Source organism: Prinia subflava, chromosome Z (genome assembly GCF_021018805.1).
Source record: "Prinia subflava isolate CZ2003 ecotype Zambia chromosome Z, Cam_Psub_1.2, whole genome shotgun sequence".
Lineage (NCBI taxonomy): Eukaryota > Metazoa > Chordata > Aves > Passeriformes > Cisticolidae > Prinia > Prinia subflava.
The window spans coordinates 7,823,860-7,846,669 of NC_086283.1; the positions used below are offsets into that span (position 1 = coordinate 7,823,860).

General features: G+C 38.4%; 1 protein-coding gene across 1 annotated transcript in view; it reads left to right on the forward strand.

Annotated features, from left to right (window-relative positions):
• Positions 1-200: 200 nt before the first annotated feature.
• Positions 201-22,810, forward strand: part of DKK2 (dickkopf WNT signaling pathway inhibitor 2) — a 40,740-nt gene continuing 18,130 nt past the window's right edge. The window contains exon 1 of the mRNA XM_063421412.1: positions 201-465. Coding sequence (XP_063277482.1) covers positions 208-465 — 258 coding nt within the window. The 5' untranslated portion in view covers positions 201-207. The remainder of the gene's footprint in view (positions 466-22,810) is intronic.

Consider the following 22,810-nt stretch of genomic DNA (forward strand, 5'->3'; position numbering starts at 1 on the left):
AGGGGATTCTTTTTTAAAAATATTTTTCTCCCTTGTCTCAGAACAGCAGTTCCTTGAGTGGCTTTGAAATCCATTGCTTCCTTAACACCTTCAGGAGATATTTTTAAAACTTTTCCCCCCTCTCTTCTGTTTTCATTGCCAAAAAAAAAAAAAAAAAAAAAAAAGAAGAAAAAGGAGAAAAAAGATAATCCTTTTGGGGGAGGGGAGATGATTGTGGTGATGTGGAATAAGTGCTCCTGCTGTCTCCTCTTACTAGCCGCGGTCCTGATCGTGGAGAGCTCCCAGCTAGACAGCTCCAGCTCCAAGGTGAACTCCATCAAGTCCACCCTGATGGGGGAGGCTCCAACTCAGGCAACCAACAGATCTGCAGGCATCCACCAGGGACTGATGCTTGCTAGCAGTAAGAAGGGCAAAATGCTAGAGCAGATGGGAAAACCTCCCAAGCACTATCACCGGCAAGGAGAGGTAGGACATCGCTTCATTGCTCGAGTGTCTGTCCATCTGTGTGCTGTGTGTAAATAACTGCTAGTCCTCTCTCTCACATTGTTTTCAGAGCTTTAATGTGCTGAATTCATTTATTTACTTCATTTGGCTTGCCTGAGACAATATCATCTCATAATAGGTGTTAAGAACTGGGCAAGTAAGAGGTTTAAACCATTCATTTTTTTCTGTAGGGTTAATAACTGATGAAAGAAAGAGCAATCTAAAAAACTATCATCTTCAGCATTTCTTTGTTTGACTCCTTCAAAAGGCTGTGAGAAGCAAATGAAATTTCTTATTAACTCTCAAGACAGTAAATGAGTTTAATTTGAATAGGTGAGGAAAACATGAAGTAAAAGTTCACAGCAGTTTAACAAACTTGGTTTTAGAAATCACACCTCACAAGTTGATCTCTGGTATCTTGATCCTTGGTGAGAATAAAAAAGCATGCTATCCCTGTGATATAGTTTAAGGTACAGTCATTTGTTTAAGAAGACAGAAAACAAATTCTAGGTTCCTTGTCCATAATATGCTCCAGTGGTTGTGGAAGTTTTGTTTGGCTATGAGAGTATGTAATGAAGATAGAAAAGGTTATAGAAAAAAAAAGGTTAAGGGAAAAAAAAAAGACCCTGACTTGCTTATGCACTCTTCTTTCCTCTCTACCCTGGCTGGGAACTTGGAAGTCTGATGGAAAATAATATTCATTTGACTATCTTTTTGCTAAAGTCTAAAGCAGAATTTTAAGCCATCAGTCCTGTTCTTCCCTCTCAAGTCTTAACTTGGATGGTAAGAATGTTGTGTGTTGTGATGTTGAAAGACGTAGACTTCTTCAGAAAATATAGATTTTATTGGGTATTATTAGTATCTCTAAATACAGCTGCTTTTCATAAGCAACAGTGTAGCAGCAAGAGAGCTGCCAACATTCATCGCTAAAAAGGCAAAATACTCAATGCCTGAAGGGTCTGTATTTGCTTAAATTTTCCTTATAGCAGCAGAGAAGCTGAAAATTCAAGTAATCCACTGAATTTGCTAAAGTGTTTCACATCAGCTTCTTAATCATTGAATGTTATAATTTGGTTTTGTGTGCTGGCATGTTAACAGTAGTGGTAAGTTTTGTTTTCTGTGTGTGAGAAATTTGTTTTTAAACTCCTCCAAGCTTTCATTCCCTAGCCACTCAACTGCTTTATAATTTACACAGAATTTGGTTGCCTCTCCTTACCTCTAAGCAAAGTTTAGCAGGAGATGCTGTGATGATTATAAATTATATTATTAATATAATTTATTATATAATTTAATATTAATAAAGTGCTGTGCTCTTCTCTAGTTCACATTTTACTAATTACTATTACATTACAATGTTGAATCATCTTGAGGAGATAGAGGTGCCCGATGCACCTTCTTTTGTGTTCTCCTTGGATTATTTTTTTGTTTCCAATGTATTTGCAGAATGTCAAAATACAGGTCCTATTTTCCCACTGAGTATTATCAGTCTCGTGAGTTTTGTGAGTCTGTGCTGCCCAGCCCTTGTCTTTTGGGGAAGTCTTGCCACCTTCCACTATGTACAACATCCTCAGTGCTTCACTGTTTACTCAGAGCAATGTTGAAAATAATTGATTGTAATTCACCCAGTTCCTGAAAAATAACTTGTGCTGCCCACCAGTTGTATTTGCAAGATTTGCCCCTAACATGCCAGCCTGGACTGGGATTTCTGGATGCTTCTAGTTACTGGCATGAACTCACAAGGCACACTTCAAGCGAGATACAGCACTGTAAGTATCTGTAGTAGCAGAGGATGCATCATGCATGTTAAGATTTCATGTTTGTAGCATAAGCAAAGACCCCTGGAGAATTGGTGGCTGTGACTCCCAGGGAGTGAAGCCTGACCTCTCATCAAGGGCTGTCAGCGCTGAATTTACCCTCTCTCCCTGAGATTCTGTCCCCAGATCCTGCATGACCTCACACAGATGTATGTGAAAATGACACAGATTCGCTCCCAGTAATTCTAGATACTACTACTGGCCATCCCCCTGAAGCAACACAGTTAATTTAGAATTGCTATAAAAAGAAGAAAATAAGGGAAAAGACAAGGAAAAGAAAATGAAAGAGAGAAAAAAAAATGAGAGGAGAAGAAAAGAGAGGAAAGAAAAAAGGAAAATAATAAAGTAAAGAAAAAAGAAAAGAAAACAAGGGAAGAAAAGAGAAAAAGGAGTATCTTCTGTGAAAATATTTTCTCTTTGGTGATACTTCCAGCTGTTGGGCTGGTAAACCGCTGTGTTTTTTAACAGCAGTGTCACGCATATCAACCAATTAAGACATGACCTTTTCATATTCTTTTTTAAAGTACTCTCTTATTAGGGTAGTGCCTAATTTGTTTAGATTATGGGACTTTGCACTGAAGTTTACCATGCCACTTGCAAAATAGCAGGCCTATGCTTTTCTTTCTAGAACAATCTGTTGAATTAGTGGAATTTGTAATGTCTCAAAAGTAAGAGTATCTTTTATATCTTGGCAACATTAGATGGTGAGTTGAATGTCTTGTTTACAACTGGGAAATAGTTTTAGTAAGGACCAAGGATATGCAAGTTAAAGAAAAATTTATAGAATTTTGCTGTTGTGAGGGCTCTGAGCTGTGTTGTCAGCTCTGCACGTACACATGGTGGAAATCACCAAAACTTATGAAAGGACCATCAGCCTACAACCTATTTGCTTTTCAATTATGTTAATTCTCAGGACTAGGAGCAACTTGGGAGTGTTTAATCAGCAATAAATCAACCGATACAATAGTTCATGGCTTATCTGGAGTGTTGATGTTTTTCAGCTGGTAGTTACAGTGCTTCTGCCCAGAAAGGGAAGATCCAGCACTTTTGTCAGGCAAAGTTCCAGTTTAAATTAATGAAAATACTCACATGAGCAAAGCAGGCTGATCCAACTTGAAGAGAGAGTGGCGGGGCAAATGTGGATTTCAGTAAGACTTAACATTTTTATGTCTTTCTGAGGAATATTATTTATTTTCTGTTCTTATTCCCTTTACTGCCTTGGATCAGCAGACAATGAGAAGCACTGATGTGCTAAATCGGTGAGATTTCATTCTCTTCACTGTTCTTTACTGTCACTGTAGCTTTTCCTTTTCTGTGAACTGTTAATGTTTCCCCAATTTCACAGAGAATCAGAAAGTATCTACAACATTTGCTCAAGGGAAAAATATACTGAAAAATAGTACTGTGCAGTGCATGCTAATCTAGGTTACTTTGGGGGGATCAAAATTATATACTGTCAGCTATTTGTTTCCTTTCAAAATTGGATTTAGATAAATGTTTCTAGGGACATCCAACACCTCAGTCCCGTGACCTGTCTGTGAAAGTGTTCTGGATATATACCCTCTCCAGGTAAAATGATACAGCGAACAGGGTCATAACTGACAGTGAAGATAAATTAACTTTTCTCTGTGCTAGCTATAGCTTCCACTGTGGGCAAGGTCTCCCATGTGAGTGGGAGCACTCTAGCTCAACCATAGAAATGCAACCTGAAAGGAAAAATACAACATATTGTACAGTGCTTGAAAAGCATAGCCATTCCACTGATTTCTGGCTGATGACTTTGTAGTTTCTTTAATTCACTTCATCACCCTTTAGACTTCTTTCCTCTGGGTTTTAGTTCCCTCTCTCTTCTGAGACGTGTCTCCTCCATCAATGCTGGGTTTTGCACGCCTTCACACTCAACCACCTTTAATGATCTGGTAGGCTGTGACCTACCAAGCTTTATTTCCAGCTGTTTTCCTTTTTTAGTCTATGGGTGCTATTATCTTCTCCCCTTCCCACCTCCTGGCCACAAGCTGTTTTTTCAGCTTATTCCCCAGTAAGATGTGTCTCTCATTCCCTTTGTCCCTTTGCTGCTGCATAGCTGTTTGAGACTGTCCCTTCCCCATGAACATGATGGGAGCAGTAGCAATGAAGGGAAGAAATGGGACATCCAGCAGAGGGAACCGGCACATCTGTGTGGCTGACAAAGAGATAATGAGGTCTGGAAAAGGGAGAGAGGAGTGAAAAGCTGGGATGAGTTTTAGTGCTGTAGAGGCATAACAGAGAGCTCTCAGATAAGCCTTAGTATTCGAAATGCACTTTGTTTAATGTTAAAGAGGTGCTTATTTTTTTAAATTCTATTGCAGCTTGAGCTACGAGTTTTGAGACCACAGAAGCCAAACCAAAGAGGCATTTATTCAAATTGATTCTAATTTGATACTGATCTCATACCTATTAACACATGGACATACATGTGTTTCTTGGACAGGACGTAGTTACCCACAAGGACTTGCTAGAAAATGTTTCGATGATGCTTTGTAGCAAGTAAAACAGCATGAGATGTAGTAATTGAATGCAGTGCCCTGACAATGTTACAATAAAATGTACAAAAGACACCAAAAATGTAACCACAATATCTTAAATAGCTAGCAACCAAGACTGTAAAAAAAATTTCTTCATGGGATTAAAAATAAATTAATTAAAATAACTAGAAATTACATCCAGAAATAGCTGTCTTTTATTTTTTTTTTAATTAAAAATAAATACAGAATTGCTAAATCTGCACAGGCCACCAGAGAATTAATTCTTTGCTTTTGCTGTTTGGTGTTAGAAATCTGGGTGACATACTGGTTTACTGGCACCAGTCTTGCTAAATAACCTACTGGCTTCTCTCTTAATTGCAAAAAATGGAGTCCAGAGTATTATCTCCTTCCTGGGTCCTTAGTGTCCCCTTCAAATTGTATTATTAACTGATGTCATAATATAGAGCAAAAGCTCCTTTGAAGTAGCTTTACTATAAATATTTTCTATTAGCTTTGCAGCAACGCCTAGAAAATTTCTAGAACTCTGATGTGCTGCTGGGTGTGCAAGTACTTAGGAAGAGTCAGTTCTGTATGGAAAATCTGTCAGAGCTTAATGACAACACAGAAGATGATGAAGCATGATCACATTTTCCCCTCAGAAAAGTGAGTCTGATTAACTCATTATGTTTGATTAACTGATGCTTTGCAGATGCAAATATAGCACAAGTTTAATTTTGATCTTAATTATCTCAACACCGGATGTATCTTGCAAGCACCTCGTATCTCATGGCTTGTCAATAGAGCCTTTGGTCCTTTTACACTTGTACTGACAAATGCCTCACCCTGGAAATGTCATTCAGGAGGAATTTAGCTCTGCAGAGGAGGAGTCCCATGAAGCTTCTGCTTCTGTTTGGTTTTCCAGCATGGCTTTCCTCTTCAGGTTTTGCATATGTGCTAATTTTTGAAGTATGTCCAAACAAGTTTTATATATATGCAAAAATATTAATTTGGAGAACACCTTCAAAGCAGAGAGCTTCCCCTCCTGCGTGTGCTTGCCAAGGTCCCTACCAAGTTCATGCTACCGCCTGCATGCATGCACTGGTTGTGGCTGGCAGGAATCAGGGTGTGGTGGGACACACCTGGAGCCAGCAGCCCCTGCTTGGCCCATCATTGCTATGGGGCTTGTCACCATGTCCTGTCCTGGTGCTGCAGAGCTTTGTGTTGGTTTTGGCACAGCAGTTGTGAAATGTTTATGGGCACCGCAGTCGTGAAATGTTTATGATGGATTTAAGGAGCTGAAGTTTGCGTGACACTGCAGACATGGTGGAGAAAGCTAGAAGCCACCATTCTGCTTTTCCTGCACTGGTAAAATTCCAAGTGTATTAGGAATTTTTTTTTTTTTTTTTTTTTTTTTTTTTTTTCTTCTTCTAGTGAACTGAAGATAATTCTTTTGAAATCTTCGTCTTTTACTGCTGTGTTCTAGGTAGTGTTTCTGGTACTTTTAGGTTGAAACCTATAGGAATCTACTATGAGCCTTGTATCCATGGATGTGAAAAGCCAATACAGAAGCTAAGAAGATCAAAAGGTTTGCTTTGCTACTCTTCTTAAATGAATTTTGCCTGCAAAAGTTTTTATTTTTATTAGAGACCATGAACTTTATCTCGTCTTTTTTTCACCAAGTATAGGATGTGCATTGGCAGTGTGTGTCCCCATCACTTTTCTTCAGTGTAAGTTTTTTCCTTTTTGGTTGAAAGTCAGATTTATTCTAATGGAAATTGTAATGAACATCAAGTAATTTTCAAATTGTAATGAAATGTGAAAATAGATTATTTATGGTTCTTCCAAGCTAATTGCAGAATCCTTTGCTATAGAATGGGCTACAGAAAGTTGTGTTAGAGAGAGAGCAGGATGGCTTAGAAGGATACATATGTTTGTACTAAAGGACAGCATAATACTAAATCACAGCAATCTTCAAATAAAATAATGAGGTTTTTTTCATCTTGGTTACATTTTTTTGGGGATTGGCCTTAAATCCATCTAAGTTTTATATATTTGTGTTCACACAAACAGAACTTGAGTTATGAAAATAAATGGATATAAACTCACAGTGGGAACATGGAGTTCACTCATTCAGCAGCTATTTTGTTCTTACTAACGGAAAGAGCAGAGCAGTGCTAGAAAAAAGGAAAAAAGCTTAAAAGTTGTTGGGTTTTCCCCCCTCAAAGCACATAAGCACACGGTTCAGCCCCTTGGGACTTTCTTAAAGCTAAGCTTTGATATGATTGAATTTTCATATGCATAGTAATGAATCTTTGAGACATGCATGTTGCACATGTGTAGTGCAAATGGCACTGGTTTAGCATTTTTAGCAGTAAGCAAAGGCAGACTGCTCTGCACATGCTTGGGAATGAGGTGTTGCTTCACTCTGCAAGCCCTCTGCCTCATTCTCTGTGCATCATGTAAGTGTGAACCAGGCTGTGCATGCTTTTAAAACCATATTTATCGGTCCAGTGAATGAGAGGACAGGGTTCAGTTCTGCATGTTTTGGCAGCTTGCCTTGGGTAAAGCAGTGACTTGCTGTCAGCATGATCTCCTCTCTACAATCTAAAATGACTACAGTGGAGATCTCTTAAAGGAACTGTGAACACAATACATTGTTGTTGCAGCAGGAAACTTTTTTTCTTGGAATCTCATTCTTAACTGGAACAGCATCAGGGAAAGAAGTGCATCTGATGGGGGAAGATCTTTACTTTTCCTTTTGCATAGAGCAAGGTAGCTTCCTGAACCGGGTTTGTTTTTGGAGTTTTTTGCTATATGTTCCTACAGAAAGTGGTGCATCTCTTCTTGATAGTAGGAAAAGATACTAAACTGGACATTCTGCTATGGCCTGACCTGTCAGAATTAGTACATACTGCAGTGTACTTGCCATATTTCTTTGCTTCTTTTCTTTTGGGTTGAAAATGAGAGTGCAGAGCCCTCCTAACCAGTTTGTTGTGGACTCAGGATGCTGTTTTCTACCTCAAAAAATAAAAGTTTGTGTTTCTCTCTTCTAGGATTTTAGGTTTTAGGTTGCCCACACAGTGACTGAGCTATGAGTCTTTTAGTCTCCCCTTGGTAGGAGTACTGGGTGTGTGCTTCCTTTCTTTCTTTTTCAAACATCATCTCCTGTCATTCTTGAGGAGGGAGAGAAAACAGGACATGTCAATGGTCACATTTTGCCAGACCTGCCTGATTCTTAAATTTCAGTTTATCATCCACTCAGGTAGCAATAATGGCATCATCTGACTCACATAACCAGCCACTCTGTGTGAGCTGAACACCATGGGGTTGCCCAGCAAGACTGAAAGTTGTTCTTTCAAACCAATTGCTGTTACTTCCAACAAAACTAAACTTCCATTTGTATGTTATTCATAGCCAATTCCTGTGGTAGGGTGAGAGAGTGAGTGTAGGTCAAATTGAGGAATGGAAATTTTGAGAACCAAGGAGGGACCATGAGAACAGGAGGTTGACATCCACTGTCCACACTTTCTCTGTGTGGAGCCAAATATTGATACTGTCTCATATCATCTTACAGGTAAAGAGGAAAACTGCCTGGGCTTAAAAGTCTAATTATAGTTTGGTGGTAGTACTAAACTGCTGAGCTGCATACAATGTTTTGTAATTGTTTAAATAAATACAGAGTTTTTAAAATGCTCTGTAGGAATGCTTGTAAACTTCTGTGCTTGGATTTGTCCCCATTGCTATCATCCAGACATCCCACTCCTCGCCAGGAAAATGGCTTTTTAACAAGTAGAATCCTCTGGAAATTACTTTCTGAGGGGGTCCTGGCCACAGCAGCTGCAACAAATTGCCACTGAACTGCAGTCCCACTTGTTTTTTATTGCTAAAAGGATAAGTGACCAAGTGAATACTTGTATTGTAGCTTCACAGCACTTTATTAAGTATCAAATTGAAGTGTGTGATGTTGTCTAACCAGAAGATTAAGGTTTTCTCTGCAGAAAAAAATCTCTCTCAGACTTTCTACCGATGCTTAAGCTGCAAGAGGGTGGGAAAGTCCTGCCAGTCCCAAACTATTCTGTGGTTAGGCTGGCTTGGGGTTTTCCTCTGCTGGGGCTGGTCAGTGATGTCAGCACAAGCAGAGCTATAACAGCATGAGGCAGCTGAGAAGTCACGGCACTGCAATCCATTGCGTGTTGGTCCACCTCCTGCTGAGGAAACAAGTCCATGGGGGGCATTTCCTGAGCAAGAGGGTTTTGAGTAGCAGCACAGCTTCATCATTGCTCAGATTATGGTAACTGGGAAGCATTTTTGGCATGGTTTTTCAAATAAGCAACACTGAGCCCAGGAAGGTCACTAAAGGATGGAGCAAAACCTTGAGATAGTACAGGAGGTGTGCTTGTGTCTCTGAGCAGGATTTGCCACCTGGAAAGGAGATGCAGGTCTGCTTGCCCTCCTCTTAGCCTCTCTGCTCTAACTCTGAGGATCTCTCCTTCCCCAGACATGCTGGCCTCACTGTCACTGCTGTGGTTTTGGTTTTGTCCTTTGTTACAAGGATGATGCCTTTTCTTAAGCACTATACTCTCAAGTTATCAGTGAAGAATAGATAAGAGAATCTTTATTTCAGGCACACATGTGCACTGCAGGTGTGAAGAGAACTCTTAAACTGTTTATGAGTGCACAAAGCCCCACGAACAAAGAGGGCAGAAAAGAACGTTGTCGTTTTAAGGAAAAATATGTTTTAAGGCCCTATTAAAAAATAAAGCCAAAACAGAACAGCAAATGGGCTGCAGATTGTCTGTGTAAGAGGGATTAGCACTCTGAAAATCTCTGACTTTTCTGAACAAGCTTGTGCCACAGACAGTCCCAGTTAGCCAAGATGCCATTTGACAATGGAGATGGAATCCACTGTCCGGCTCTTGTCTTAGAGAATTACCCAAAAACCCTCTTCCAGTAGGCACACACAGGCGAGTGGGATAGCGCTGCTTTAAAGGTGCTCCTTAAACTCTATTTTAAAGGTTTTAGATGACTAGAAGTCAATGGAGACGTTGTATAAACAGGTGTGATAGTGGAGCATGAGTTCCAGATCTGGAGTGCCCTTGTCACTTTTAAGTTTGGTGAGATTGAAGTCTGTTTTACTGTTAAAGGGTCAGAAGGGTCAAGGATGGCTAAAATGAGAGAAAACACATTACTTTCCTTAACAGACATGTGAAGATATCCTAATTTGTTTGGAACAGCTTTCATATACGGTGAGGGTAGAATCCATAATGGTGGTGACAATTCAGTACCCAAGCAAAAGTGATGTAACTCATTCCCCTCCAGCACTGTTTCCCAGCAGATGCACCAAAGAAATTTGCCCATAGCTGCAAGTTCGTGCTGCCCAAAATGCTACACTTCAGTTCTTTGCTCTGCAAAATGTGCTGTTTTATTGCCCTTCTTATCCAAGAAGTGCCGCACACCTCTGCACAGAAAGCCATCTCAAAGCTTGGCCCTGTTTACCGATGAGTCTGAAATGTATTTATGTACCAAATTCCCTGAATGTTTTCAGTGGGAATTAGGCTCTGCATGCATTTAGGGAGTAGGGTCGTGATCTTTTCTAAGAGGAATTCAGAGGAAGTCATTTGTCTGACACTCAGTGCAAGGCATGCTTGAGGACAAGGACCTCTCTTCCCTATCATCACCTATGTAAGGTAGTTCAAGTTTGGTTATCAGAATAATTTTTTATAATTATTATTACAGAAAAGTTTAATCAGAATCATTTATGCTGTTCTCCCAATGATGAAATAATTATATAAAAGATCAGTTACAGATCATATTTAATGCAGCAGACACGGTTAAGCTGGCACTTATCTCTGGGGTTACAGAGTAACTTTTTTTTTTTTTTTTTTTTTTTTTTTTTTTTTTTTTTTTTTTTTTTTCTGTAATACTGGACAAGGACGCAGAGATGTTGCAAGGAGAGCTGTAGTGCTTGTCTTAATGAGCCTCTTCCTGACCCACCCTTTGTAAAGCAGTTGACACATCATGTGTTGTGCAGCTGGGACAGCTACCCTGTCACGTCTCTGATATGTGAACGTATTGACTTTGGCCTTCTGGAAGCACTGGTCCCATGCTGTTCTCCAGAGTCGTGTTTAAGTCATTTCCCAGATACCGTGGATATAGGATTGAGAGGAGCAAAAGCTGAAGAGGAATTCATGAGTTCAGATTTAGCTGATTCTGTGAAAACAGATTGCACAACATAGACTGACATAGTTTCTGGATTTGATTTTCTCTCTTTCCTTGGTTTGACCTCCAGTGCTCCTTCTGTCAGCTGGTCAGTGTTTGGTTCTGAAGTTGTAGAGTTTGTTAGTTTGTGTGTGTATGTATGAATGGGTTCTATTTGTTTCAGGTTTTTTGTGGGGTTGTTGTTTTACTTTTTCAATGTAGCCTTTTAAATTTGAATTTTACCCCTTGATCAAAGGGCAGGCCGGTTTCTGAGACATCAGGTGGAGTGTTTCAAGGATGCTGAGGTGGCGCAGGGGTGAAATTCAGGCAGGGTGATCCACACTGCTGAACAGTCTGAGGAGAGAAGAGCAGCCACAGACAAAGTTCATGACCTGTCAGTGGTACAAGTCCTGTCTCTGTCCCTGCAGCACAGGGAGCTCAGCTACTCCTGATGCTGTTGACTTCACTAGAAATGTTTGTTCTTGTGTGCTTTGACCATTTGCTAGTAAAATGATACCCAGTTTTACTTTTGATCCCCTTCTGCCCTAAGTGACCCCATTGCTGGGATATCAATTCAAAGAGTAGCTACTAGAGGACATTTTGTGAACATCTTCTTTCTCTATAGTTAATTTTAAGGGTATGTTTTACCTGAAGATTTTTCAGAACAAAAAAAATCTCTCGTGCTCTTCTGTCCTGACAACATGTGTGAGGTTGAGGCTTCTTTCTTCATCCCAGCCTACCTTAGAAAACAATCTCTCAATACACAATCTTAATTGTACTTACGAGTACAATATCAAACTTAATCTTCCAAAAAGATTTAACATTTTTTACCTGATTAATGACAGATCAAAAGCAAATTAGCCCTTCTTTGCTCTTCAAATACTTGTGCCAATGGAGCCATAGCTCATGTACAAAAACTTTAAAGAAACGGAATTGCCAAGGTATAACCCACTTCATAACTGATCAGAATAACTGATGATTGATCAAAAATAAGCAGGATTAAACTGCCACATTTCACTATACAGGGAAGCTATGAGCAAAGCTTCACATAAACTTTTCAAGACTGATGCTGTTCAACTTACTGGCAAATGTTCTAGAAAATGGGCACAGAAATTTTTACAAAAATTTATTCACAACAGTAAAAACTTAAGTGGACCAAAAAAAGTTGCAGTAAATGCTAGTATACTGACCACCTGAGATATAGATCCTATGGCTAAAATTCCATTTCTAATAGTGTAAAACAATATATAGGCATAATATGATGGTGGTTTGGCACATACAGTGACAACCTGTAATTTAGAGTCAATCTTTCGTAGTAAAGCAGCAGCAGCAGAGAGACAAAAATTAAATACTAAAAACGTACTAAAAATAAAATCCAAGTGGAGTATCAGGAAGTGAAAAAAAAATCCCCACAGGGCATTTTTATACTGGTTCTAGTCTCATGGTGCTGAATAACTGTTAAAAGATATAAAAACAGTCAGGATTAAATGAGAAGGAGGACAGCAGGGATGATCACAACACCTGAACTGCTTAAACACAGGAGAAGGTAAATAGAATACAAAACCCCAGTTTGGAAAAGGGATGCCCATGGGAGAACAGGACAGAGAGAAATAAAGTAGTGAAGAGTCAGAAGAAGGTAAGTGGGGAGCAATTGCTCAGTGTTTGCTGTAGAAGAAGAGCCAAGAGCAGACAGTGTGAAATTATCGGACAGCCAGGAACTACTTTTTCACTTTGTGGGACTCATTGCCACATGATGCTGTGGGAACCATATGTGGGAACTGCTCAGATGGCGTGGAGACAGACACAGAGATGAGAGATTGAACTGGTAGGTGCCTGAACTTCCAGCCTCAGATGGAGTTACTATTGGCTGGAACTGGGAGAACTGCAACTGGGAGAAGTCCTGTGCTTGCCTATAATCTTACTAATCTTATTCCTCTGCGTATTTGCATTTAGCTGGATGCTGGCCTGGCCACTTTTCTCTGATAGGTTATAGCAACTTGTATGTGCTTATGCAGGTAATAATTTTTAATCAACTTTTCTTTTTTTTTTTTTTTTTTAAATCAGTATCATACGTAGCCCAGCTTGTTGCCTTAATTTAACAGGAAACTTAAGCATATCTGGTTCAATGTAAGCATTTGTGCTTTGTGTACTTCTGTTAGTGTGCATATACAAATATTATGCAAAACCTCAACTTCTCAGCTGAACCTAATCCTTGGGTCTATGATAGTGGGCACTGATTTTCGTATCCTCTCCAGTACTCATGGACATCAGTGTTAACACTCCCATGAATGCCAGTGTGGCTTTGTTATCCGCATTTATTCAACATTCAAAACAGTTCAAGAAGTCCAAAGAGGTTGCTGCAGCAAATGGAAAACATGACTACAATGAAAAGGAAATGGGAAAAAGAAGAAAGAGACAAAGAGGCTTAGAACAGATTTACAAAGTATGTAGGATACACAAGTCAGGGAAGACTTTTCAAAGATTTTTGCTAAAATTTAATGAGCTACAGAAGTAAATACTTTCCAAAAAGGGTAAGATTTTCAAGTCATTCAGAATGAAGATTTGTGGATTTGGAGCTGGAGAGGGTTGGGATTTTTTGCTTGTCTTTCTAGTTTCCTCAAGATTTTGCTAATGAGTAAATCATTCTCTTGCAAATTATCATTATATACAAGACTGAGTATCTTCAAACTTTGTAAAAGTCCAGTGTTTCCAAAGTTGTTACAGTTTTGATGGAAACTACTCTGATGCTGGTGAAGTACAGGGTTGGTTGGCTCTGTCTACAAATAGATACAAAAATCTAAGGACAAAGAGCAACTCAGGATTACAGTCAAACTCCAGTAATCTCCTGTTTTATCTTTGAAGTCAGTTTGACCAGAGATTTCAGGAGCCTAGATAGAATTCATAGTGTTACAAGTGCTGGTATGTGTTTGTGTGCATGTCTTTCCCTGCTTTCACCAGATCCTTCTCTCCATCAGGCAAAAGTTGGAGTTCAAAAAATATTGTGTTCCCTCTGTTGTTTTCCCCTTGCAGCAGTCTCTGGTCACCATCTCTGACTTAATGAGTATTGATAGCATTAAAAATATATATTTTTAAATGCTGCTTTGATCTTCTTTCTCTTCCACCTGCAAACTCTTTCAAAAGAGTTAAAAGCCATGGTTAACACATATGTTTAAGTACTTTGGAATTCAAACTTGGATTCCAACCATCAAGGTTGAGTAAAACACTTGGCAGAGCTGCTGCCCCTCCACTGTGCTTGAGAGCAAGGTGTGACATCTTGCAACCAGTTGATTGATGTGAAGATTCTTGGTGCATTTATGGCTAATGCAGTACATAAATTTTGGTAGATGTGACCAAGTCCAGTCTCTTCCCTTCTCTGAAGCAGATGTGGAAAGGAACTTGGAATCCTGAACTTGTCTGCTTGCTATAATCTCTGACACCTTTTTTTTGCTGGTGAAACAAAATCCCAGCTAATGGTGTGTGTTTGTTCATTCTGCTGTTTTTGTGCATATGGAGTATTAGCTATCTGAGCAGAGCGTTTTCAATGGCTGTGCGAAATAGTATTTACAAGGGCCACAAATGCTTTGTTGGTTGGACTTCAAGCATAATATTTGGTTGGCTCAGGCATCAGTTATGAGAAATTTCTATGGCATTTGTTCCAAAAACCTGTCAGTGTATGCCATCTGAATTTCCCCATCATGTAAAATGCTCCTCTTTGAAACAAATATATGATATTTTAAGGAACTAAAAATGTGTGGAAGATGATAATGTAGATGACCAATCCAAACATTTACACAATGGGAGTATTTTTAGAGAAGAGAAACACAGAAGAAATTAAATGTCATAAAGTTTAATAGGAAGTGCACAGGCTGAATATGATTTTGCTTAAGTCAATATGCCTTTAAAAAGTAGTTTTTCTAAACTTGCCTAGGAATGTTTTTATTTTTAAAGATGCATACCTAACAAAAAATGTCTTGGAATAGAAGGAATCAGGGTTTTTTTTCTTTTTAATTGTTCAGTGTGTAAAAAGGTGCCATTTTCATAATTGGTACAGATTCTAGGCAGAACAATATCATGATTTGTTGCAGAAAAAAGATTATTCGTTTTGGGAGCCTGCATTTACTGTTGAATCAGCAGGTTTTGCTGCATTCATGTTGTATCCTTCTCAGCTTTCATGCTCTCTCATCCATATCTTTCTAATATTATATTAAACTCTTGAGTGTATAGAAATTTAGGTTCCCAGGACTCTGAATTATACTGGAACTCGATTCATCTGACAGACCTTTCAAACTGGGACTGTAATTCCCAGTTCATTTAGATACTTAATGATCATTCAATCTTTTGCCTGAGTTTCTACTTGCTCACTCACTTTTTACGCAGTAGGAGTCAGTCAATCTTCAGATCAGAAGCATATGGTACCCCTCCAGCAGACAAACATTTTCCACCAACATTTTGAAGAGAATGAAAATCTAAATAAATAACCCCCAAGGCTGAAAGCAGCCTATTCACCGAGCAGTAATTCCACAGGAAAAATAAATGTTCAGCAAAGTGATCTTTCATTTGAAAATTGGATCCAGACTCTACAAACTGAGAGGGGTGAGCAACTGTGTCATATGTGATACAAAGCAGTTTGTCTGCAAGGTGTGCTGCCACAAGGTAGCGCACCTTGCAGAAGGTGATGTTCTGCTTATGGGGAAATGCAGTCTGGGCAAAAATTAAACAGTGTGTTTGTCAGCAAATTGTAGAAATCATGGCACCATGGACATTATCCCTCATGAATTATAAATGGTTAATGTGTATGGACCGTCCACCAGCTAGTTCAGAATGATTCAGGACAGATTCATATTTCAACACTTCATTTTGAAAATACAGATTTCTGTTCTTTGAAGATGGTAAAATCATTATATCTGAAAGGCAAACAAAAATTAGTCTTTTAGGAAGGTCAGACACATAGTTCAGTGTTTATCTTTTGCTCCAATATTGTAATTTCTTGGAAAATTAGTCATTGCTGCCTTTTTTTTTTTGGCAAGGCAAAAAATTTGCTTCTTCCATGGAGCTTTCTTTAGTGGTAGTAGCATCTTATTGAGGATGGAGGGAGGAAAAGTAGTGTAAGGACTTAAAGGTCAAAATCCAGTGTTATCCAGTCAAAATGCAGTGTTATAACTCAGCTGCCTCTTCAAGCAACCAAGTGAATTTGAAATCCAAAGGTTCTTTTCTGAAAAGAAAAATCACTGCAAGCTATCATAACTTGGAAAATATAATTTTCCCTGAGTTGCACTGATTTTTTTCTATCTGTGCAAGTCATCTGAATTGAAAAGAAATTTCAACAATACAATAATAGTAAGTTTGTGATATTTAGAAGAGCTAAATCCAGTATGTGCTTCAGGCTAAGGTGAATTTGTGCTTAAATTGATTTAGCAAGTGATCAATCAGAAAAATATTTTAAGAAGATAACTAGCATTTCTACCTTTAAAATACTTAAAAAATATATAAGGACATAATTTTAAGGGTGGTGTAGTAAAGACAATATCTACAATTTTCCTACTGTAATAGCATATGCTGATTTCATATTTATATATGGCATATATAAAAGTACATATGTGCATATATGCTAAGACCATTTCTTGTATGTGGATTAAGCAGGAAGTTTATAATTTATTTTCTGGGGAGTGGTTTACTGATACTGTGTTGTTATTAAAATTGATTTTGTGATCTCTAGTCAGGAAAAGGGAAAACACCATAAAAGAAGTTCATGAAGCATTGATGAAGACCCAAAACTTTGAGTTCTTTTAAGGGGAAAATAATTCTTTTTTTGAAATTAGGTCTTTTGAAAGCAAAATTGTTCATGATTTTAACATTAATTATTCAGTCCTATTTAATGCTCAAAGCATAGCAAATTTCCTTTTCTAAATAGTTTTGAAGTTAAGGTTGGAGTTTGGAAATAAAGTAAAAGTATTATAAAACAGGTTGCTTTAAAAAGGGCATAATGTGCTTTCATGAGTATTGTTTTTCAAAGTTTAAATTTAGTCACTTCACAAACAGGATGAGAATTATTCTATTTCTTGCAGATTAAATCTTTTCTGGGATAGGGCTGTGCACTTTTTCTGGTTCACTCATTACCAACAGTAATAATTTTGTGATTGTCTTTTGGTCAAGAATTTTGCTGTTTATGCACATGCTAGAGAAGGATACTGTCTGAATTCAGGTTAATAGGTGTGATAAATGAGGGGAAATATTTACTGTGTTAAGGAAATTCAAAAAACAGCTGATTTTAGATGGATCTGATGGTACAATATCCCTGATTTCAGGTAGAAAGACTAATTAAGACATTTGTAACTACATTCATAGCTAGTGTTTCTTTGGTTAAAGGAGCATTGTTGAAGCATAAACTAATGCCAGCTTGAAGGGACTGCTTTGACTAAGGTCTCCCCCCAAAAATAGCCACAGTAATAATAAATGTAATATTGATCACATGTAACTGTGCAAGAAATCTGAATTGTTAAGTACAATCTGATTCCTTGCTACTTCTTGTCATCTTCCAGTGGAAATTAGTGGAAAATTACAAATTTCTACCAACAGCAAATCTAGCACTGCAAATAACTTTATATTCTTTTAATTCCTATAATTTTAAACTACAATGGCACAAAACAAACCTGCATTAATTCTTTCCCCTTATAAGTGTGCATCTTGGCTTATCTGAAATCTAGCAGTAGTTAGGAATGTCAGCCAGCCTTCAATGTCTGTTTTTATAAAGTTGTACGTCAGTTGAAACTGCCTTACAAATATGTATTGTCTTTGTCTTACCCCTCAGCTCCGGAGCCACATTTTAAAACATGGCTATAATGCTTGTTTGTTTGTATAGATAGATCTGTTATCTGGTTTTTCTGTCTCGTGTTTATCACAAAAACTCATTGGAAAACTCCATTTCATCAAATTATTTCTAAACCACTTCCTACTTGGTAAGGTAAGGATGGGATTGATAAAACAAAGAAGTGTTCATTTGATGTGCGGTTTTGTGACTCACTGGGTAAAACTATTTATGCTGTGTGACTCCAGTAGGTTTTCAAACAACATCAAGGAGATATTTATTGGCACCGCTGTTTTTGTGGCACTGAGAAAAGAATAAATAAGTGTAACGGAACAGCTGTTTGAAGTTCTTCTAGCAGAATTTAAATCCCATATTTTCCAACAATTGGAATGAGTCTGCATTTGAATGCTAAACCAGAAAGGTTTATAGTGCATATGGTACCTATTTGAATTTTTTAAATGTCTAATTTCTGCTGTGGAAATGGAGGCCAGCTTGAGTTATTTATTGTGGGATGCAGAAGGAAATCACGACCCTTTGCAGGGACACGTTAGAATCCCTGCACCATTCAGCCAGTTTTCTCCTGTCACACCTACTTAAATTTTCAAAAAGAAGCTTTAATGTATTGTGTGTGCTCTGGATCTTACTAGTTCAGAGCACTTATGACAGCTTTCAGAGATTGCTGGTGGCTCCCAGTAGATTGTAATTCTAGAAACAGGAGCCTGATGCTAAGCATCACCACCTGCTCCCCATTATTTTCCTTCAGAAGAAAACAATGCAAGTATAAGATTACATACTAATGGAACCCATTTTCACTAAATAGTACATTTGGTCACATGTTATTTGGTGGCCCATAAAAGAAAAAGAGGAAAATAGTATGCTGTTTTCAAAAGGGAGAAGCAAATAAAACTTAAATTAAGAGTTTCCTAACTAGGATAGCGAAACCAAATTCTTCCACGGCAGGTATACCAATATGTAAGTACATACAGATTGCTTGTTGGCATAGCTGTGTTTTCAATTTGATTTGTTGACATATCCTAAAAGACTTTGGACTTCATTCATCTCTTTGTAAATCCACTATAGAGCTAGATTTGAACTTTTTTGGCATTTGCACTGAATTCCTATTTCTGCTTTGCTTACAACAATGCAGGTCTCATCTCTAACAAGGTGTCTCCACTGGCCCTCCCTAGAAAAAAATATAAGCAGATATAACACAGTTATAATGATACTTGCAAATTAAGTAGTTATATTCTGTTATCATTTGCCATACCACCAGCATGGTCCCATGTTCTAGCTCTGCTATATAGTCATGTGACATATATCTAGGTAAATGAAGGAATGTTTAAAATGAACTCATCACTGCTTTTCTTATGGGTGTTAGCATGTGCATGTAGGCAGTACATTTTTCGAGCATGGAAACCTGTGTATGTCTCCCTCCCTTGGAATCCTGAACACCTCAGTGTTCACATAGAACCTATGATAGCCTGGCCTGCTCAGGCTACTTACCTGATTTTGGGTGCAGACTGGCCTCTAAATCTATATATCTGCTTCTTAGCACTTCTTCTTGCTGTTTTTCCTTTTGTTAATATCTTATTCCCAAGACCATTCTAAAAAAAGGCTTTTTTTTTTTTTTTAAGGAAGTTTTTTCCTGCTTGTGTTGCTTGGTGATTCTTCTCTGAGAATCCATGTCAGACTGTTGGTAGCCTTTCAATAGTCCTGCTTCTTGCAAACTCTTCAATAAAAATTTTTTGAGATAACATACTTTTTGAGGCATGTTATTTCTTGATTTTTGCAAATAAGGTTCAACAGTTAATTGAATGACAAAAAGTTAAGGGTGACTTTACCTACTTCTTGCACCTTTGGGGAGGTCTTATTAGCAGTGTTTCTTTGCTGTGTTCCTGCTTGGGAGACAAACCCTTCCATCAGCAATCCCATCAGAATGAATGGGATCATGTGTGTGGCTAATTTGTAGCTACCTAAAGTCATTTTTGGAGTAGGTTTGGTGGCTGTATGAGGCAGCCTAAATGGAAGCACTGTCTCAGCCATAATTACCAGTGGAGAAAGACTTAGGATCAAGCCTTTGATCTGGTTTATTCTCTCAGATGTGTTTGTTCTGTACTATTGGATTAGAATCTGAACTCTGAAACTGGAATGGAGGTTTTGCACAGAGGAAGCAGAAGTAGATTTATGGAGTGCTCTATAGCTGGTTTTTTTTCTGAATGAAGTACTGTTCTGACATATATTCTTATGACTAGTTTTGTCTGCAAATCAGATTATATAAGTTTTGTAAGAGTTTCATTTCAGATGTAGCAAATGGATTTTGGTGAACATTGTTAGACCATGACATTACTCAGTACATAAATGAGTGGATGTAGTGTTTCAGAAAAAACTGACAGACGTTGTCTTAGCTTTGCTGTGATCAAAACAAAGCATTTCTATGCCTCTTTTCAAAAGTGTGTCCAAGTGGCTTTAAAATAACTGAAAGTGAATGCTTCCAACTAGCAGAAAATTTACATTCCATCATTTTTCTTCTGTCGTGTATTGATGACCAGCTCCTCAAATATTTTCTCAGGAGCAAAGTCTGTAATGAGTAAATCTATTGTGAAGCTCAGTGACACCATGGGATTACAAGATCATGGCTTTTTAGCCTTTTGATTTACCAAATAACTTTAAAGCGTCACTCTGATTTTGGCTGGGAAAGCCCCTTTGTTGGCCAGACGCAGAATTTCCATTTGTTTACATCAGGTTTTTTTCTCACAGAGCAGATAACAGCAGTGCTGGACTCAACATCTAAGAGTTCTCTGGCAGGATGGGTGCCTGCACCCAGCCTAGTGAGTGCTGTACAAATAGCTTTACTGTTATTCATGTTGCTTGCTAACAAAAACAGTAATCTAGGAGAGTCATGAGCAGAGTTCTGCCTAATGGAGCCTCATTTAAACCGCAGCTTGCTGATTTTCTTTTGAACTTCTCAAAAGTCTTTCTTGAGTTACACTCGATAGGAATGATAAGGGTACTACTGCACGTTCCTCAGCAAATCTGTAACACACAGGGTGTTTTTCCACTTAGAAGTGTGTGTATCTACATGGAAGTTGGGCCTAAGACAGTCTTGTTTCCAGACCAGATGTACTTTGACTTGAAGACTCTAAGATCATTAACTTTGATTTTTGGTGTATTGTAAAAAACTGTGGCTTGGCCATGAGTAAAAAGCAGCTGACACTGAAAAGAAATGAGAAAAGGAAGTCAGCAAATGCTTGTATGAAATAGCTGAAAGAGGTGCTGAGGAGGATCCAGGCATTTGTATTTTGCTCTTAGCATGCACTCTCTACTGGCCATTGCTCTACAAATGGCTGGGTCTTAGTGGTGTGACAAATGGTTTCACTGCTGATAATGCTGATAGTTGTCAGTGGTTTCCATCTGCCTTCACTAAGATGAAGAGTTAAAACTGCAGCAGAGAAATAGCTCAGTGATTGCAAGGGAGTGTGTGCAGACCAACTTTGTCCTCTGTTTAAAGAAAAATGGACTAACTGCACTAGGATGTTCTTCCTTTTTTTTCCAGGTCTCATGATCAAACATGGCAAGTGTTGTCAATACAAGATATGGAAAAGTAAGAAGATACTTGAAATGGGATGTTTTGTAGAAGAATGATTATGTTCTCTCAGAATGTGTTAGAAAAACATCAAAATAGCAATCTTGTTGTATTTTATGTTCAAGAGATATTCTGGATATATGTCCATCAGTTATGGCCGTATACACAGCCATAACTGATGGACAGTACACTAATGACATGTTTTACTGAGGGATTTCAGTCCGCCTGTAGGCTTCAGCCTGATTGCATTGTTTTGACTGAGGAAAAAAATCTTTTATTGAATAAACCTGGACAAATTACAAAAACCTTACATTAGGTTAAATCTTTATAAGAGCTATATGAGCTTTACTATGAGCTATCTAAATCTTGGGCTAAGTATTGAATAATTAATATACCCTATTGTTGCAGCTGAAGACAGCCTGACACCCTCAAACCAAGAATTTTGACTGATCATTTATTTATACTGACAAAGTTTACCTCTCTAAAATATATTACCTCCTGGCTGTTAACCCTTTAAGTTAAGCACTGACTTGCCTTCAGGCTGGGTCCTGAAGTGGCATGCTTAAGTGAGGTTCTTTTGATTTAAAATGAGAACAGTGCACCAAAATGACCAATTATGGGTTTTCAGGCAGAAAGTAGCAGCAAGCCTGTGCCCCAGTGCCTCAGTTTACAGAAGTCCTCTGAGTGGGCAAAGTACTGGTTGTTCTTATCTCATGTGAACCTTTGAGTTGGTTTCAAGGAAAATCCATTAGATTTAGAAAACACTCTAACTTTTAAACAGTGGTACTTAACTGCTTTATGACCTGATTTTCCTACTTGGAAGAAACTTCTTAAGGCAATGGGAATCGTGCCTGTTTGGAGAATGAGTGGCCTTTGGAAAAGGGGTCTTTTTCTGTTCTGTTTTGAGGTTTTTTTCCCTCCGTGTTTTTTCACAAAACATGCAAGCACTCAGGTGAGTGCAGTCACTTGAGCATGCAAAGAGCTGCCTAGTGGGTTTTGCAGCTCTTTCAGCAGAGCAGATGTGTAACCACCACTGATGTAAGCATTGGTTCAGTGCAGGTGGAGAGAGATCCCCAGGGCCAAGTGCTCATCAGAGCTAAAGAAATGGCCCAAAGGGAAGTGTGCTGTCTTGTTTTAATTCCAGTATATTCTGAGCAGTCCTGTCTCCTGGAGATTTAGAAGAGTGGGAAATGGAAAGGGAATTGCTTGACTTGGGAAATACCCTTCTCATGACTAAGGAAAGCCACCTAATGTTCATTAATTTTCTGTGATGCGGTACTTTTAATTCATGTCAGTCTAGTCTTTTTCTGCCTCGTTGTCATGTAGGAAAATAATCTGTTGCCCAATAGGTGAATCACACTTTGTGTACAGTAAACTATTACAAATGTGCATATATTATCAGAAATATAAACATGTAAGTAAC